Source organism: Leptosomus discolor, chromosome 3 (genome assembly GCF_034619465.1).
Source record: "Leptosomus discolor isolate bLepDis1 chromosome 3, bLepDis1.hap2, whole genome shotgun sequence".
Lineage (NCBI taxonomy): Eukaryota > Metazoa > Chordata > Aves > Leptosomiformes > Leptosomidae > Leptosomus > Leptosomus discolor.
This window is the reverse complement of record NC_141393.1, coordinates 50,178,015-50,198,068: the sequence shown is the minus strand read 5'-3', so window position 1 is coordinate 50,198,068 and position 20,054 is coordinate 50,178,015. Positions and strand designations below refer to the sequence as shown.

Genomic DNA, 20,054 nt, shown 5'->3' with positions numbered 1-20,054 from the left:
ATACATAGTTGGAAACACAGTACTTTAATTAAGTACGATTTGTATTAAAAAAGCTTGGTTTTCATTTGAGGCTTTACTGGTAATTCAAATGAGTTAAAGCAAATCTGAAAGATAGCCTGTTGGTTTCATAGACATGATGAGTCCGAACAGTGTTTCAGGTGATCTTTTGGGTTATCTGCAACTTGAAGTGTCTTTGAGCATCCTAGAGGTAGAAGATTGAGTTTGGACTGGTGTCAAAGAAGGGGAGAGGGTGTTTTTTTTCTAGCTTGCAGTGAGCAGTAATAAAACACTTTGTGGTTTTGTGACTAGATACCTGGATGTCACATCCCTTTTCAGTCTTGAAAGAGCTGGGTACCAAACTTTGGAAAATGGATGGGTGTGAATCTTTCATTGATAAGGCACATGTACCAGTGCACAGGGAGGTAAGAGTTGGCATTTCTTGGTATTCCAGGGAGATGCACTCTTTCGTGTGCCCCTTTATTCTTGGGTGCAAAGTACTGATTGCATGATGTGCATTATATAAATTCTCTGTAACGAATAATTTGGTAGAGAGCAAAATATGGTTTTCTGTCACTCTGGAGACAGCTGTCAGGTTTAAGTCCATGAAATACAGACTCCAAAGACACAAATACTTCTGACCAGTGACACATTGTGATTTTGTAATCCTAAAATAATATTTTTATTACTGTAGCTTTGGGTGATGATCCACAATTAGTTGTTCGAGCAAATTATGATGAAATCTTTGAGTGGTTAGACCAAAGTGGTTTTGGTGCTGTTTACCTGTCTTTATTTCTTCTTAAGAGTTTTGTTTGTTTGTTGGGGTTTTTCTAGCCTGATGAAGAGGAATAGCAATAGAACAAGAGTTGAAAGGTATCTTTAGCCTTTATGGATTTTGGGGGGCTTTGTTGTTGGTTGTTTCTTTGTTTTCCAAAAAAAGGTGTTGTAGACACCTTTTAGACAGAGTGCCTGAGTCTTCAGAAGCTTTCTTGGTCCCATCTGTAAATGTTTTGTGTACCAAGGCTGACGTAACTTGAATGAGTGATTTTCTTGTCTTTGGGGAAAGGCAGGCCCATTGGCAATCTGAGTCACTGTGTGCTGCTACAGCTGCAGGTAGGTGGGGTTTTTGTTGTTGCCCCCACCCTGGGATCATACTGTAGCTTTTATATGTGGCGTCTCCTCCAGCTTAAATCTTTAATAGGGTTCACCCACTTGGGTCATGTAGGTTCTAGTGCTCCACAGTAGAAGGATTTTTGACTTACTGAAAGCTTTGCCTCTGGGGCAAGGGTAAAACCAACTTTGTTATTGTCACAGTACAGCATCAAAATGTATCTTCAAAGCTCAAGTTAAATTTCTTCATGTGAACAGGTTGTCATGGGGCTGTGTAAAAGGGCTTTTCAAGGTCAGCCTCATGAAGGCAGCCCTGAAAGGCTTTGCATACAGAGGCACCAGCTGTGTTTTAGACAGAGAAGTGTTTTTGTGTGCTGATATGTTTGTCTGGAAAAGAAGTTGGTACTCTTTCCTCTCTCCTCGACCCATGTTCTTGTGATGTTACCAAGATCTGCTTGCAGCCAGGTATTTCTTGCAATTTAGACTGTTTAGTCTTTCCTGGGGATATTCCAATGTAGAGATCTCTTGATGTGGCACTACAGCACAAGACATAAGCCCTCCAGCAGTGTTGGGGTACTTTTGGTCATTTGCTGTTCCCAAGGCTTCACCCTGTGAGTGAATTTTCTCTCAGCTTAGTGTCGCAGAGCTGTACACCTGGGAACTAGAATGGTGGAGGGCTGTTGCCATATACTGGTGGCTAGCCCATGCTTGTTTATCCTTTCGTGAGGTCCTAAATTAAATTAGACTGGTGTATTCAGGTTTTCTAGCTGATGATCCAGGAGCTGCTTCTCCTTTCACTAGCGTTTTGAATGGCTAATTTTTAGTGCAGGGAGTACCCAGGTCATTTGCCTACCTGTGTTTTTTAGTGGTATCTTACTCACATGTTAATGGCAAAGACTATTTATGATGGTGATATTTTCTTTAAACAGCAGCAGGTCATAAGAAATGAAGTAAAAAATGAGTAGGAATGCTCACTTAAAATTTTTCTCATCTCTCCTGCTCCTGTGGATTCTTAATGAATATTTTTTGTATAATGTAGGGGTGGGAAAGAGCCATATGTCTTTGCATAAAATTGAATTGGAGAGATGGTTCTGGTAATTTTTTTTTTTTTTTTTTTTTTTCTGATGGAAATGATGGTGTTTTCTACTATGTAATGAGATGTAATGTGGAAGTTTTATGCAGCATTCCCTACCGTAAGCTTCTTTGTTTTGGGAGTAAAGTATGGCAATTTTCCTTACTGTAAACTTCCATGATTGAGGGTCAAATACTATCAGAAATAGTTCATTTAACTGTAGTCCTGCATTTTCACTGTATTTACGCCCCCTAGTGGACAGTGACATTTTTGCCGAGGGTTAAGAATGTGTACATAAATCAAAATATAAAATACAAAATATATTTGATGACGAAGATACAGGTTTGTCTGATGTGAACTTCTGACAATGCAACCCAGTACTTGCAAATTCCATTGTGTGATGTTAGAATTCTGGCACTCTGCTCGTGTGTAGATTGTGAATCACGGCAAACGTGGCAAGTCAGTTACGTGGTAAGTAGATACGTGGTTCATTCCTCCAGATTTATGATTACTCAAGAAGCTTTCACTTAATATAATTATCTATAAATAGTTTTCCGTTTACAAAACCACTTCTAAAGGTATGTGGGTTACATGCCATCAGCCAGACTCGAACATGAAGTGATTTGCTTCTTGATCTGTTTAGCTGACAGCCGTGATGATGGTAGCAGAGTAATGTAGGTTTTTTTAATGTGATAAATTTAATTTTGTGTAAATATTGTGCATCCTTGTAATAATCTTGTAGAACTTGTGGCATATTCTGCATTATATCTATTGTCTTTGCTTCTGCTGCCAGTCCTGATTTTAGTTAGTACTTCAGTCTCCTAAAACTTGGAAAAAAACAGTGCAGAGCAAATACAGCCATTGTTTTCATCCCTCTTTTGTCTCGAGCTTTTGGGGAAAGGAACAAATGTGCTACGTGTTACGCAGTATTTCTGAGGCTCACATCAAAAAATTCCAGTCCTCTCAAGGTTGTTTTACCTAATTCTGGCTAATACTGTCTTTTTTTGTGTTGCTTTGCGTTTAATGTAACAACTTTGTCACTTATTATTTTACAGCCTGTTTTAGATAAATGGTTAACCCATTTAAAGGAATTGACAGATGCCTTCCCTTGCTAATTCTTACACTATAAGGCCCCAAAGGTCACTGGAGAATTACATACTTCTGATTTATAGCTGAATAAAAGCTTTTCTCTGTAATTGTTCCAGTTAATGAGTCACACTACATAAAGAATAGTAGTCTCCAGTGTTGTGTCTGCATATTTAGATCCTACAATAGATTTCTACATAGACAGTAAGTATGTAAAGCATAAAGCACATATGGGCTGCTGCTTAAGGGCAGTAGTACTCAGGTTTGCGGCTCTCTTAACCATCTAGTAACAGCTAGCAAGAATGGCTCTGCTCAGGAGACTTTTCATTGATGCTACTCCTTTTGTCTCAAGGGGGAGAAAAGTTTTCTTGCTTTTATTTTTATGGCTTCAAGATGATTTACATTCTGGCAATGTTTCAAAGAAGCAAATCTGTTGAACCACTTGAATCTTGTCGTTGCACAAATGCTGATAAACGGTTCTTAGGAGCAGTGATTGTTTTGTTTTGTTGTTTTTTTTTCTTTTTGCAGATGACATTAAAGTATCTGTAAATGATTTTATTATCAAGGCAACTGCAGTTACTCTGAAGGTAAGTGAATAATTTACTTAAAAAAAATATGTTCTGTAGTAAGCTGCCAAGGAGACAGGAGAAGTGTTTTGTGAGCCTATATGGAGATATGAAAGTGCTCATAGCAAAGCTTATAATTCTATATCACTTATTGTCAGCGGGTTTTTTTAAGCTCTCCAGGTAAAATTCCCTACACTGACTGTGCTGTGGACTGTAGCGAGGAGAACTTCATAGTAAAGATTCGCTTAGTGCAGTTACCATCTGCAGGTAATGGTGGATGCTTTGTCAGCAGACCAAAGTGACCGGCAAGATAAGTCATCTTTGCTGTTGCATCTTATAACAAATAATATCTTATTATGAACATATATTTACCCAAGTCTTATACCACTCTTGTGTATTGCCTCAGGAGTGTTCTGATGGCCTAGTCAGTGACCTCTGCTTTGCATTAAACATTCTCCAAACTTATTGCTAAGACTTGTTATTGTTCCCTTTGTCAATATAAAAGTTAACGATTGCAGTATGTCCTGAGGTTGAGATCTTGGATTTCCTTAGGGTCTACTTATTCTATGCCAAACTACAGAGGCTTTACAGTCTTTGTAAGCTATTTGTGTGTTCTCTGAGTAGAGCTGGACACGTTGCCTTCCAGTTTGTATCGATTGCTCCACTTGGAAAGCACTCCCAGTGCCAGTTAATTTTTTGAAACTGAAACGTTTCAGAGATCCTTCTTCATGAGAACTGTCTCCTCTTAGTCCAGAGTGTTTCAAATGCAATCATCTGGAAACATAATGTGAAGTTAGTCTTATTTCCAAACTTGTGAAAGGAAAGAACTGTGATGGTTTGCATAGATGTGGTTTTTGTTTAAATTCAGTTTGCACTTAATTTTAGAATAAGTCATAGATAGGAGTTCTGACCAGCCTGAAGGCCAGTATTTTTAAGGTTCAGGAGGAAATAGTGTCTTTTAATGATTACTGACAGGTGGAAAAGATCTCTGTCATGTAGGAATATAATTAAGGGGGCCACACACATGACCCTCAAACTGTCCTATGGAGTTTGCCCTTGTCATCAAGGCAAGGTACTCCTGTGTGACAATGAATGAATGCATTTTGAAGCAGTTTGGTATTGCTGTGGATTTGTAACCTATAGCTTCTTGATTGCACAGTGATCATGCCTCCTAGCTATGTGGTAGATGCCCAGAAAAGCCAAACGTTCCTGATGTCATTGCATCGTTTGAGCAGCGAGTTCTAAAAGCTAAAGACAGACAAGTTAAAGCAGAACAAGGATCCAGAGTAGTTGCATTGCCTCACAACAATATAAAAACATCAGAAAGGGAGTGAGAGCCATTCTTCTCATTTGCAAGGATTATTTTAACTGTTCAAAAGCTGAAGGAGGAAGTTACTTTGAAGTTGGGGAACTTTCCCGTGAATGTAAGGAATTAAGAGAGAGTACTGCACTGGAACGGACTTGAGAAATTTCTAGCCAAACACGATCTAAATATTAATGTGTAATTGCAAGAGCCGTAGATGGGATTCCAGGCAGATTCATAAGCAAGTGCCTGAGAGAAATTCTGGGCATTGGATGGACTGGAAAAAACTTGCAAAGTTACTCAATACCAGAAACTGAAGGAAGAGCTACATGTGCTTGGTATGCATTTGTTAGGTGTCAACATAGGGAGAGGCTGCTTCTTGTGGACTAATGAGACCTTTTTCAAGGAGAAAAAAAAAGTTAGTATGGACTGTTAGCTGCCAGCATGGGATAACAAATCTCTGCACCAGAAAGCAGGTGAAAGGAACAGGAGACAGAGACAGGGGGAATGAGAGGTTAGGTTTTGTGTTTCTTCTTCTACACAAAAAAACAACCAGTCAAGAAAGGTAATGAGATGTAAACCTAGTTTACAGTTTGTCTATATGTGAAAGAATATTTGAGAAGTCATGGTGGTTTGGTGAAGTTCCTGCCGATTGGAAAAGGGGAAACGTAGCCCCCATATTTAAAAAGGGAAAAAGGAAGACCCTGGGAATTATGGGCCAGTCAGTCTTACCTCTGTGCCCGGCAAGATCGTGGAGCAGATCCTCCTGGAAAATATGTTAGGGCACATGGAAAATAAGGAGGTGATTGGTGACAGCCAACATGGCTTCACCAAGGACAAATCCTGCCTGACAAATTTGGTGGCCTTCTACGATGGGATTGCAGTGATGGTGGATAAGGGAAAAACAACTGACATTGTCTGCCTGGACTTGTGCAAGGCTTTTGACACTGTCCCACGTGACATCCTTGTGCTCAGGGGCTGGAGCACCTCCCCTGTGAGGACAGGCTGAAAGAGTTGGGGTTGTTCAGCCTGGAAAAGAGAAGGCTCCGGGGAGATCTTAGAGTGGCCTTCCAGTGCTTAAAGGGGGCTACAGGAAAGGTGGGGAGGGACTCTTGATCAGGGAGGGTAGTGATATGATGAGAGGTAATGGTTTCAGATTGAAAGAGGGGGGATTTAGATTAGACATTAGGAAGGCATTCTTCATGATGAGTGTGGTGAGGCACTGGCACAGGTTGCCCAGAGAAGCTGTTCCTGCTCCTTCCCTGCGAGTGTTCAAGGCCAGGCTGGATGGGGCTTGGAGCAACCTGGTCTAGTGGAAGGTGTCCCTGCCCATGGTGGGGCGGGGAACTGGATGATTTTTAAGGTCCCTTCCAACCTAACCCATTCTATGAGTCTATAAATACAAGGATTCAATGTAGTACTTATTACTTCTGCTTATATAATAAAAGGTTTTTGCTGTTTTTTTTTTTTTTTTTTTTAAATTGCTCCCTGGAACTTAAGACAGGCAGCTTCCTGTCCGTTTAACTACTAGGCTGCTGTACTGCACTTTGGGGTAGCATACCTGTGGGTTATGCATGTTGTTCATTGCCAGTATTTAAAACAAGATTTCCTTGTCTGCTATCACAAAATGACCTAATTCATGAACTCTGTAAACATGATTTATCTTTCTGATATACAAATAAAAATATTTAGTCCGTGATTAGAGTTGTATTCTTTTTCCTGTATTTTCAGCTGGCACTTATAATACAGAATTTGAATCTTGACTTTAAGGATTAGAGCATTCTATGCTGCAAACATGCAAAAGTAATCTGTAGTGTGTCACTCTCAACATTTTTAGTGGAAATTCAGTCGACAAACCTATCAAATGGTAATACATGCAGTTTTGTAGAATCAGTGTATGTTTGGTTATTAATGAGTTGGTGTTCCAGGTCTGATTCTGAGAAGCTGGAGTTCTTGTGCATTGAATTAGAAGAAACTGAGGTGTTTTGTTTTCTGGGTTTTTTTGTTTGTTTGTTTAATGGGATGTTGATTTTGTGTTTACATGGAAGTAATCATTAAACTATTCTGTCCTATCGTACTGCTTTCTTACAAATCTGTGCTAGCATTTGTTTGGCTATTAAAACAGTAAATTAAAAAATAACCCAAACAGATTTAACTCAGTATACCAGGAAATAAGTTCATGATCAAGCTCATGTCTCAACGGCTTTCTGTCAGCATTTCAGGAAAATAAGTGGACTACTAGTTTATAAAAGAAAACCTGCCTCCACCTGCTCCTCCCCACCCTGCAATGCGGTGCTGCCAATACGTTTGCAAGTTTAAATTCAGGGCACTTGTTGACTCTTCTCTGGGCACTGTTCAGATCATATTTTGTTAATACTTTCTTCCTGAGAAGTGCAAGACATGCTCTTCTAGCTTGAATGAACGGAACATAGCTGGTTTGGCAGCGAGTGATTGGTTGGCAAACACAAGATACTGCTTGTATCTGCTCTTTGAGGTGCTGCCTTTCTCCTTCGCAGTGCTTAGGGTCACAAGTCCAACTATGAATTCTGCTTCTCAGTTTGGTCTCACCATGTGACAGCCAGAGGTTTGTGAGCATGCCAGTGGGCTCACCAGATGATGGCTCATTAGAACAATCCTGGCTTCCTGAAACAAAGAGGGGAGAGTGAGGCTGGAGGAAGGAATGAAAGCTGCCAGGCTGATCTCCACAAGTGGTTGGGCTTGATAACAACAGCTACTCTAGCAGCTGTCCTTTAAAAATAAACAGCCTTTTGTTGCTGAAGTGATGGGAGAAATAATACTGTCTGGTCTACATCAAACTTGAGACTATCCTAATTGTATTGAAGTTGATAGGAGAAACTCTTTGTCCCCCCATCTCTTTTGGATACTTTATATAGAGTTGTACTTGCACAACAACCACTGTGAAAGCATCTGACAACTGTGTGTACTGCAGGACTTTCCTGAAGCTTTTTTTCCTGCAAAGAGGAATACTACCATCCCTCTTTTTTTGTCTTTTTTTAATAATATACATTCTGGTGTTGAAGAATAGGAACTGAGAGTGCTGTTACACCACTGCTTCTAGGAGTGGTGTTAGTTTAGCTAGAGATAGATAGATAGTGGAGTTAGTTTACAGAGAGAGAGAGAGAGAGAGAGAGAGACAGAGTGGAATCGGTTTAGCTAGAGATAATGTGTCCCTCCCGTACTTTTTTCTGGAATACCTTCTCCACTATGAAGTCAACTGCCTAATTTCATGAAGGTCACTAAGTACTGATCTTGAATTTATGGGAGATAGCACCTTCACAGTATCTATGACCAGTTACTTGAGACTTCACCTATAAGTTGAGATATTTTTTTCCCTGAAGCTGTTTCAGCTTTATATTGTAAACTCAAAAACCTCTTTGGAATGATCAGTAAACATTATCTCAGTTTTAACTGAGTCCACACACACACAGAGACACAAAAAAAAAGGGATGCATTTTAGGAGAACCTCATCTGAATAACAGTGAGTGTACTTGCAGCATATTCTGTTTATAGCTTCCTTTGTTGAGAGTCATGCTTGAGACACGAATGGAAAACAACACATGGGCATAGTAGGATGTCCCTTTCCATGCTTTTTAAGTCAATATCCTGTGATTTATTTTGGAGGAGAAGTGATGCTGCTGTGTAGCTTTGCATGCTGGGCATCTGCGAGGTGGTATCAGTGACTCCTGGAGGAATTTGTAGGCTTTTGATGATTTTTTTTTTTCCAGCAGCAACACAAAACCTTCTGGCTGTCCTGCCATTTTAGTTCCTGAAGCATACATTCATGCTTTTTGACAAAGTAAGTTTAAATACAATAAAATAGATGCAAGCTAATCACGTATATCTATTCTTAGACCCTCACAGGGTTTTTTGTGTTTGTTTTTTTTTTCTTTGTCTTGCTTGTAGCAGTCCTGATGACAGATGTGACCCGTTCTTTTGCCTTCATTTACAGAGAGCAGTCTGTGATGCACTAATTAATTTGGTGAATGCCTGTGTGTAGCTATGTGTCTTAAAGGATTTTTCTTTTTCTTGATAATTGATTTCACTATTGTTCTTTTAACAGCTGTTGTCTTTTACTCTTTTTCTCTTGTAGCAAATGCCAGATGTCAATGTAACCTGGCATGGGGAAGTCTGCAGGCAGTTGCAGTCCATTGACATTTCTATTGCTGTGGCAACAGACCGAGGTCTCATTACACCAATCATAAAAGATGTTGCTGCCAAGGGAATAAAGGAAATTGCTGCCTCTGCAAAGGTAGGTCTGAAATGTACAGTAGACTGAGGAGTATAGTAGCTATGTAGCTTTTTGTAGCAGAAAATGTAGTATGACCCATATACTCATCAGTAATAACAAAGGCCGTTTCAAAATGGATCTAAAGCAGTTTCAGCATTCCTTAGACTCCAAAATTATTACTAATTTTGTGACTCTGTTTATTTCTAATTAACATGAACTTAGCCATCCTGTTAGTTGAATGCTGGCCAGACTGTTTGAAAAGGAGCCTGTACAGACTTCTGCAGTTGAATACAATTGTATTTCTTTAATCCTCATAAGAAAGCTAGATAATGTTAAGTTCTTTAATATTTCTGGTGTTTGGGTGGGAGGATTCCCCCCCCCTCTCCCCAGCTTTCCTGGAAATATGCTTGTAGCTGCTTGTTGCCCTCTGTGCAGTTATATTGTGGCACTTACTTCTGTCTGCATTTTTCCAATATGCAGTTCAGTTCAGAATGTCACCCAAAAGCTAACGCTAAAGTCCTCAGACTAATGAGTGGTATTTTGCATAGACCAGGAGCCAATTAGAGTGACTTGAATCTGTGGCAGTTGTTGCCAGCCACAGAAGTAGTGTTTTGTGGTGAGCGGTGAAATGCCCCAACACAAGCCTTTTTTTGTCATTTAATGAGTGCTAATCAAAGGCCTACAATATGTGGGGAATGCAACGCAGGTGGTGCTAGGGCATAATACTGTCCCAAAACTAGACACGAGCTGCACTTTGTAAGTTTTTGTCTTTTACCAAAAACTACAGAAATCATAATAGTCTGTGTTGGTGGGGAACAATCAACAACGTTGTAGCAGAAAAAGGCATAAGTGTCATGCCACAAAACATTCATAATTGGATGTTTTAAAGATTTTTCCAGTCCTTATTGCTTACTTCATGTTGAGTGTGTTGTGAAAGCAAATCCTTTCACTAATGCAATAACAAGCCAAGGAGGAAGGTCAACTGAGATTGTTACATTATTCTGTGATTAGTGGTGGAATGACCAGAAGAAAAGCGATACGGGAAATGAAGTATAGGTTGTGCTTTCATTATCATCCCCAATACCTGTGATACTGTGATGCAGTGTTACAAACCTCTCGTACCATAAATTAGTGTCCTGCACTTCCCATGATGGTAATGTATGCTTGCATCACATTTAATAGGGCTGTGGTAAAGTAAGCATTCCCCTCTCATTTCAGATGGAATGTATGTAACACAGGTCACACTACTCACTATGAAAGTCATCGGGTCACATAGATTGCGGGTCTCCACACTGACGTAATTTTGCCTTTCAACTTCTTCACTAAATTACTGGAATAAATGTGGGAGGCACAAACTGAAACTGCAGCTGCTTCTCTACCAGTCTCCCTGTAGTTTGGCAGGCACATTCTTTGCATAGATTGCCTGTGTCCCCTTCTGCTGCATGTCAATTTAAACTTCTTCCCAGGGCATGTGCATCCTGGCTGGCACCATATTCTTATCCTCCAAGTAATGCAATTGCATGTATGCGTTATGCTCGTGTTGCCCTATTGTATGAACACTGTTCACATGGCTATTGTCTTCAGGTTCACTAATTATTCAGAGATGAATAAAAGCCTAAAATAAAATTCAGTGAATCCTTTTAATTTTTAAATTCATAATAAGGATGTCAAAAGCTTTGTAAAACATGGTGTAAGCTTGAATTATTTAGTGGGCAATTCATTGGAATGAGATTCTCTTAAACTTCTTGGTGTTTATTTCTGAGCCGAAGTCGTTGCAGTCATTAGACTACCATGGCATTTCAGAACCCTTGCCTGAAAGATGTTCAGAAATGTGTGCAGGGAAGACAGTTGTTTACATGACCAATAGAGTTATATTACAACTTGAAAGGGGATTAATCCATGTCACAGCTATGACTACTAACAAACTGCTTGAGCTGTGCAGAATTTTACTTTGTAGTGACTCTGCCTCCACCCATGTGCAAACAAGAAGTCAATTCAACCATAGTTTCCATTTACTGACTCTGGTCCTTAAAGGCAGTATTGAGTTTTCATAGAAATTACCTCTTGGTAGATCAAATTGAGTGCGTGACAGACTATTAATAGAATGCATGTACAAAATCCCTGGAAAGCAGAACGTGCAATTCCTGGAAAGCAATCTAGCAATGAAAAAAAAAAAAAAATTTTTTTTAAAAAAAAGGGGCGGCAGGGTGGAAGGTTGGTTCCTAGAAAGAACATAGAAAAAATCCTAGAAAACAGTGGTAGAGTTCCTAAACAGGGAGTTAAAAACTCCTAGAAAACAGAGGGGGTTCATGGAATAATCTTCTCCAAGAAAGTTTCACAAATGTGATTTATCCCATTTTCCTGTTGTGATAAAGTGGATGTTTTGGGGTTTTATTCACTTCCACTGAAATTTTGCTAACATATTTAAAGGAAATATGTTCGGGAAAATATGTGTTGCTTTTCTCAGTCTTCCCAGAAGCAGATCTGAGTCTATTTCCCTGACTGTGCTTTTGGAGACAGTTATTTTTGTCTTAAAATGTCATAATGCTGTGGTTGTCACAACATGACATTTTCCGTGGGCTCTTCCACCTGTGCAATAAGTACGATACCAGCCAAAACCACTAAATGTATTCTGTATGAATAGGATGGATCATCTGTCCTGCCTATATCCCCCCTCCAGTCTCTGCTGTCAGTTGAAGAGCTCCTGATTTTGAAAAGGTTGCTGCTAATGGAGAAGTCATCCAACACGTTTCCAGTCACCACCTTTTCCATAGGGTCCTCCCGGGGTGTTAGGTATTGTTTGGTGGCTGAATAATGGGCTCTTGACCCACCAATGGGTGCCATTTCTCTTGAGGTCCACACAGTCATTTCTTCCTTATGTGGCCACTACTATAAGAGTTACTCATCCTGATTCCCACTGCTTCCATCTAAGGAGACTTCTGAGCTAGAAACATCCTAGGTGGGGATAAGGTTCTCTTTCTCTGTGGTCTTATCTTAGAATGTAGTATGAACTTCTCGGGCTGTATTTTGAACAAAAAGTTTGTGGGCAGTTTCTTCTGTTATATTTAGAAATAGAAAAGTCTCACAAATGAAATGGAGGTCACAGGAGGGGTGGTCTTCAAGGTAGTTGACGCTTAGCTGGAAGAAATACATTCTCTCAATCTGCTAGAAAGTTTTGAAGTGGTGTATGGCAGTTTCTTTCAACAAATAAGAATACTGTGAATTTGTCTCATCAGTATTTTGGTAGATATTTTTATCACCTAAAAACACCAGGGAGAATGGTGAAAACTGGAGCAAGGTTTGTAAGGCGAGAGAACAGCTTTTATTGAACAGCCAGTATCATTGGGGAAATGGAGTTTTGTGTCCTAGTCTCTCTGCAAAGTCACTGCAGCTACAACAGCAAGGTTGCTGGGGTGCTCCCCTAAATCCGAAGCAGATGACTTTAATGGCTGTATGATACTGAAGATTAGTCTATTCCGACAATCTAATTTCATTCCTCTCTCCCCTTCTTTTTTTCCTTTCATTTTCCTTAGGCTCTGGCAAAGAAAGCAAGAGATGGAAAACTGTTACCAGAGGAGTACCAGGGAGGATCTTTTAGGTAAAACTCTCTAGCAACATCTAATACATGCAGTGTGGGTTCAGAACTGTTTTATTAACACCGTGTGTTAATGCATTGCCTTTTAAAATCTTGCTCCATTTAGGATGAAACTGCATGTGATGATTCTGAGGGCCAAACCCAGGCTGAGTGCCCTGTATCAGGGGGGAACAATTAACTTGGTACAGGCTTATTTCTTCTGACCCTGGTGTGAAATTCACAGTTTTCGTACTGAGACTAATCTGACTTTTATTTTTGCACTTAATTTTTCCCAGTTGCAGAAGCATGTTGGTTGTTTTTGTGGTTTGTTTTGTTTTGTTTTTTTAAATTGCATTCTGTAGTTAGGAAAACCCATTGCAAATAGTTTTAAAACTAAAACTTTAAAAGGAGTTGTTTGGCAGAGGTGTTGCGACAGACTGATGTCCGGTTTGTCTTCAATTCACTCTTCAGAGGAATGTCTCTAGGGGGGGCAAAAAAAAAGTTACAGCAGAGTTGTGGTATTAACTCCTATAGTTTACTTTTAATTGAAACATTAAAAGTAGAGTAGCTTAATTTTAAATAGTAGCATATATTTAGTAAATATTTTTTCTATAAAGTGTATTCTGCAAAAAGAGCTAGTGGACTCAATGATGAGAAATAAATGGCATGTGTAAAACCACTAGCATAAATGTGGTGGCACAGTTGCACAATTAATTTCTTAGCTGACTTTTTACACTCCCCAAATTTCTAAAAATTCTGATGTACTGTATTTTATGATACAGTATCGTTGAGCCACATTTTTTGTTATATAATCTTTAGCTTAGCTCACTTTTTGTAATTTTTTTTAGAAGCTAATTCTGAATGCTTATGTTAATGATATCTTCTAGTATAGACAGCTTCTGATGAGAGTGATACTACAGTCTTCTGCAGCAACATTGCTGTGGTGTGTATTAATGTGCCTGGATTGCAACTGTCTGGAGTACATGGCTCTCATTCTGGAGGAGTGGTGAAAAAAAAACAAACTCTTAAGCCTTTCAGCAGAAAAAAATGTATCGAAACAAGCAGCGGAGGCTTGGATATCTTCATCAACACAGATGGCCCCTGAGTGTGAATAACTGGGCATTTCACTAGTAAAGAGGTGGCGGTAGTGAGGACTGCCGTGTGTGGTGTGACTGGATCTATGATCTGCTCCGCCTGGTGGCAGAGCTCGAGAGAAAGTGGAAAAGTTCAGGAGTATCAAGGAATCTGAGAAAGAGATAAACTGGTGGAGCTGTGCTCTGCTGTCCCTGAGTCAGAAACAGGAACAGCTACCAGAAAACAACAAGATCGAGGGGACCCTGTATTCTCCTCTGCCAGGCTGAAGGCAGCAGCTTAAAGGGAAGGATTGGAGGCAAGTCCATGCTCAGGGTGGCAGGCAAACCCCCTACTTGCCCACCTCGCCTTCCCAGGTGCCTCTGCACAACAGGTATGTGGCTCTGAATGCGGAAGGCCAGTCAATGGATGATGTGGAAGATGGTCCATCTACACCAGAGGTGTTGCCAAGGTCAGAAAGGCCTACCTCCCATATCATGGCCACCTCCATGAGGAAGAAAAGACGGGTTATAGTTGTAGGCAAGTCCCTTCTGAGGCGAACAGAGGGTCCAATATGCCGGACAGACCCTCCTCTTAGGGAAGTCTGCTGCCTTCCTGGTGCCTGGGTGAAGGACATCACCAGGAGATTCCCTAGCCTGGGATGGCCCTTGGACCGTTACCCACTACTGCTCTTTCACATGGGTGGTGATGAAGCTGCAACATGTAGTCCAAGGGCAATCAAAAGAGACTTCAGGGCCTTGGGATGGTTGGTAAAGGAATCTGGAGCACAGGTTATTTTTACCTCTGTCCTTCCAGTTGTGGGCAGCGACACTGGAAGAAACAGATGGACCCAGTCTATTAATACATGGCTCCACGGCTGGTGTCACTGCCACAGTTTTGGGTTTTTCGATAATGGGATGGCCTACATGGCACTAGGCCTGCTGGCATCAGATGGGATTCACCTTTCTCAAAGGGGGAAGAGGGTCTTTGCTCAGGAGCTAGTGGGGCTCATTGACAGAGCTTTAAACTAAGCTTGAAAGGGGAGGGGGATAGTATCAGGCTTGCCCATGATAAGCTGTGGGGTGACACACCGAGGTTGGAGGGATGGGGTGCTAGCAAGGGCCCTCAGCCTGTTGCTCTGAGATGTGCTGGCTGCAATGGAGCACACTTGAAGTCTTATGGAGATGAGCCAGGGGCTCCTGAGGTAATAGGAGCCAACAGGGAAACGCCAATGAAATACCTCAAAGGAATTAAGAGGTGTTTGTCCAGGAAGGTGACATGGCCGACAGCCTGGCTGAAGTGCCTCTGCACCAATGCACTCAGCATGGACAACAAACAGGAGGAATTGGAAGCCACCATGCTGCTAGAAAGCTGCGACCTAGTTGCCATTACTGAAACTTAGTGGGACGAATCCCAAGACTATTGATGGCTACCAGCTGTTCAGAAGGGACAGGTGAAGAAAGAGAGGCGGAAGCATTGCCTTCTACATCAAGAAATGGATAGAGTGTGAAGAGCTGTCTCTGAAGAATAGCCACAAGAACGTAGAAAGCTTATGGGTAAGGGTTAGAGACTGAGGTAACAAAAAGAACCTTGTGGTTGGTATCTGCTCCAGGCCACCCAATCAAGGGGAGCCTATGGATGAAGCCGCCTTGCTCTGGCTACAGGAGGCTTCATGCTTGCAGGCTCTCGTCCTGCTGGGGGACTTCAGCCACCCCGACATCTGCTGGAAAAGTAGCATGGTGAGCTATAGGCAATCCAGGAGACTTCTGGAATGCATTGAGGATAACTTCTTAAGTCCTTCTGCCAGAGGGGATGCAATACTGGACCTGATGGTCACCAATGCAAGTGGGCTAATCAGTGACAACAAGACTGGAGACAGGAGGTCGCAGTCCTGAGAGATACAGGTCAGGCAAAGAGTAAAGTCAGGACCCTGAATTTTAGGAAAGCAAAATTCCAGCTGTTCAAGGAGTTAGTCAGTAGGACCTGCTGGGAAATGGCCCTCAGGGACAAGGGCACAGAACAGAGCTGGCGGATCTTTAAGGACCCTTTCCATAGAGTGCAAGAGCTCTCTGTCCCCAGATGTGAGAAATCAGGAAAGGAAGGCAAGAAACCTGCACGGCTGAGTCAAGACCTGCTAGAGAAACTAAGGGCAAGAAGGAAATGCACAGGCAGAGGAAGCAGGGACAGGTATCCCGGGAGGAGTATAGGGACGCTGCCCAGTTGTGCGGGCGTGGGCTCAGGAAGGCCAAGGTGCAGCTCTTGTACCCCTCTGATGAGCAAGACTGGGAAGCTGGTAACAACAGATGAGGAGAAAGCTGAGGTACTCTATGACTTTTTTGCCTCGGTCTTCACTGGCAAGCCCTCTTCCCACACCTCTCAAGTGGACAGGCCGCAAGGCAGGGACTGGAGGAGCAAAGTCCCTCCCACGGAAAGAGAAGATCAGGTTTGTGATCACTGAGGAATCTGAACATACATAAGTCTATGGGACCTGACACTGGCACAGGCTGCCCAGAGAGGTGGTAGAAGCCCCATCCCTGGGAATGTTCAGGGCCAGGTTGGACGGGGCTCTGAGCAACCTGATCTAGCTAAAGATGTCCCTGCTTGCTGTGGGGGGGCCTGGACTAGATGATCTGTAAGGGTCCTTTCCAACCCAAGCTACTCTATGATTCTGTACAGATTAACCTTTTTTTTTTTTTTTTTTTTTTTTTCCCCACTCCTTGCAGTAACTATAACAAAAAGCAGGAGGTGGTGGGCCAGCTTTCTTTATAGACAGTCTGTTGCAAAGGAGTCCAGGACTTTCCTAATATATCACTTACCAGCTGGTGACACAGACAAAAATGTTCAAGGGAGAAAGGCATGATGAGGCTTTCCTGGGCCTGAGTGATACCTAGATGCCCAAATTGTATTGGTTATCAGCATCCATTGTAACTTAAAGTTGCAAGGCTTAATCTAAAAGACATCTGGCTTGGAACAGGAACAGACAAAGTTTATTTGAAGAGATCGCTTCCCTGTCCTACTTTCTGCCTTAGTGCATGCAATGCAAGGATATGTTACTGTAAAGAAATGGGACTTTTTAAAAGGTACGTTAGTTGTAATTACAAAAATCCCAAACCCTTGAGAGTCTGAATGTGCCCAGCTGAAATCCAGTTCAGATCTATTTTAAAGTTAATGGGTTTGGTCTTGGGAGAGAATTAGGTCACAGCAGTCATTGAATATAGATTATTTCTTCTAGGGGATATATAATTTCTGACATTCCTGGTAACTCTTTTCTCTTTCATTTAGTATCTCCAACCTGGGCATGTTTGGCATCAATGATTTCACTGCAGTCATAAACCCTCCTCAGGCCTGCATCCTAGCTGTGGGCCGAGCAAGACCAGAGCTCAAGATTGTGGAAGATGAAGAAGGGAATGAGAAACTTAAGCAGCATCAGCTCATGACAATGACTCTTTCAAGTGATGGTCGGGTGGTAGATGATGAACTGGCTTCCAAGTTTCTGGAGACTTTGAAAGCCAACATAGAGAATCCAGTGCGACTTGCCTTGTGTTGAACTTGGTTGTCATGTTTTGACAACAGATAACTGTTGCGTACTTAGGATTGTTTTTCTGAATAGAGGAGTAGTTACTGTGCGATGGAAGTTAAAATATTTAATTTATTGAATTAAAGTGAAAACCTATTAATTTTCATGCTTTCAGTCTTTTGCAATGATCAGCTTTTATACCATAAAGCTAAAAGACTTTAACATACTACATGTTTTTAAATGCTTAGTACCAACGGCACGTAACATTTGTGTAAAAAAGTCAATCTCCTCTGTAAAGGAAAACTCAAGAAAACTTTATGAAATTTAAAAGGGAATCATAGAGTTGTTTGGGTTGGAAGGGACGTTTCAAGGCCATCTAGTCCAGCTCCCCTGCAGTGAGCAGGGACACCGTTAGCTGGATCAGGGTGCTCAGAACCCCGTCCAACCTGACCTGGAATGTTCCCAGGGCTGGGGTTTCTACCACCTCTCTGGGCAGCCTGTGCCAATGTTTCACCACCCTCATCATAAAACATTTCTTCCTTAAATCTAGTTGAAATCTCTGCACTTCCAGTTTGAAACCGTTACCCCTTGTCCTATCACCACACCCCGCGATCAAGAGTCCCTCCCCACCTTTCCTGTAGCCCCCTTTAAGCACTGGAAGGCCACTCTAAGATCTCCCCAGAGCCTTCTCTTCTCCAGGCTGAAGAGAACCCCAACTCTTTCAGCCTGTCCTCACAGCAGAGGTTGCTCCAGCCCCTGAGCATCTTTGTGGCCTTCTTCGGACCTGCTCGAGCAGGTCTGTGTCTGTCTTGTGCTGAGGGCCCCGGAGCTGGATGCAGCACTGCAGGTGGGGTCTTTCCTGTGCTGAGATGGCATTCTTTATTGAAAGGCTAAGTATCTGCCTTTTAGAGTGAGGAAAGCAAGAATCATAACTGAGCAAAGTGCTGCTGTGTGGCCTGGTCAATACTGAGATAACTGAGTAGCTAAATTATGGTGCTGCGTTTGAAAGTTTTTCAGTTTTCAGAAGAATTTTCTGGCATGTTCTGCCATCTAAATTAGATTGAAATAAAGTTTGTAAGTTTTTGACGGATATTTCAATGGCTTTCTATGTAAGAGCAAAGACATTACAAACCAAAAAAGTTTTGGTTTACATCACAGATTTAACCGTTTATCTTCTCCTTTACTGTAAACCACATTGAAGAAAACGAGATGACTGTGGAGATGAGTTGGAAAAAGACATGACAGGAAATTGAGAGAGACTAAGTCATAGATAAAAAAGTAATTTCTTAAAACATTAGGTAATCTGGTGAAATGCACATTTTCATTTGTATAATTAGAACTCATTAGAACATATTTAAACTGTAGGTGCATCTATTTTTTCCGGTATTTTAAGATAACTGCAAAGTGTAATGCCTTGCACAGAGGTAGAAAGGAGAATAAACTTGGTCTGAATAAATGCATTCTCAGTAAAGGATGGAATCTCAGCATCATTGGCTTTGTTTTTGGTGGAACGAACGTTTAGTGTAGAACCAACATTTTGTGTAAAAATTGTCTTTGACTTAATTTGGAGACTATTACATTTTTTAAATTTAGAAGTTGCCTCAACTCAGATATCTTCTTCAGTACCATGAAATACAAAAAAAAAATATTTTTGGTGCTCTGTGATTAACTTAAAACACAAATTAATTGTGCCAGCAGTTTTGTCATGAAAAACTAACTGTGATCTCTTAAATCTTGTAGAGGTTCCAGTGCGAAAGGTCAAATATTGCACACTGAATATTTGCTGATTAATGCTGTTCTTTGCATGGATAGAATAAAGATGTAAGTAGAAAGTGTTTCATCATTGGTGTGTGTTGAATTGTAATCAGAGGCTTAAGTGCAGTGACCTGAAGTTTACATTTACAGAAGTAGATTGGGTTTTTTCTTATATGTAAATATGGACCCATGTGTTGCATTTGTTTGTAATGAAATAACTGCATTTACAGCACCTGGTGAGACTGTAAACGACCAATAGAATTCTGGGAGTTTCCCAGATGATGCTAGTTTGTGCAAGTTCCTTTTCTAAGGATTTGGAGGCCCTGTTTGTTGAGCTGCTACCATGATTAAAAAGCTAATTGCAAGACAGAACCTTTAGTTAGTACTGAGTTAAGAGTTTTTGCTAAATGAGTTTGGCTTGTTCTGATATCATAAATTTCATAAACAGTAAATCTAACAGTAGGGAGAGATTTTGATTACCACATCTAGTTTACTGTGCAATAATGGACATAATCCATTCTGTATTTCCAGGAGTTTCTCACTGATAAATAAATTATGTTCAAGATTGGATGCTAAAGATTAATTTGCGATTTTAAATGGTTAACCATGAGTTTTTGCAGTTGTTTGCAACTCCCATAGTACTTTGAAGGGAAAAAACGCACCAGTTTATTTATTGTCCTTAATGATGTACAAGTAGTCCTCGTTGTTTGGATAGCTGAATCTGCTCCACCCAGGGGAATTTGCAGACTGATTT

General features: G+C 41.1%; 1 protein-coding gene across 8 annotated transcripts in view; it reads left to right on the top strand.

The window, feature by feature from the left end:
• The window catches only part of PDHX (pyruvate dehydrogenase complex component X), a 53,788-nt gene extending 34,408 nt beyond the window's left edge, over positions 1 to 19,380 (top strand). For 7 of the 8 annotated variants that reach the window (XM_086462744.1, XM_086462749.1, XM_086462745.1 and 4 more), the window contains 4 exons: positions 3,794 to 3,852; positions 9,246 to 9,404; positions 12,917 to 12,981; positions 17,311 to 19,380. In XM_086462744.1, the coding sequence (XP_086318870.1) occupies positions 3,794 to 3,852; positions 9,246 to 9,404; positions 12,917 to 12,981; positions 17,311 to 17,575 (548 nt within the window). In that variant the 3' untranslated portion in view covers positions 17,576 to 19,380. Of the gene's footprint in view, positions 1 to 3,793; positions 3,853 to 9,245; positions 9,405 to 12,916; positions 12,982 to 13,084; positions 13,161 to 17,310 lie in introns of all 8 variants that reach the window. The other variant, XM_086462750.1, reaches the window with a different exon arrangement.
• The last annotated feature ends 674 nt before the right edge of the window (positions 19,381 to 20,054 follow it).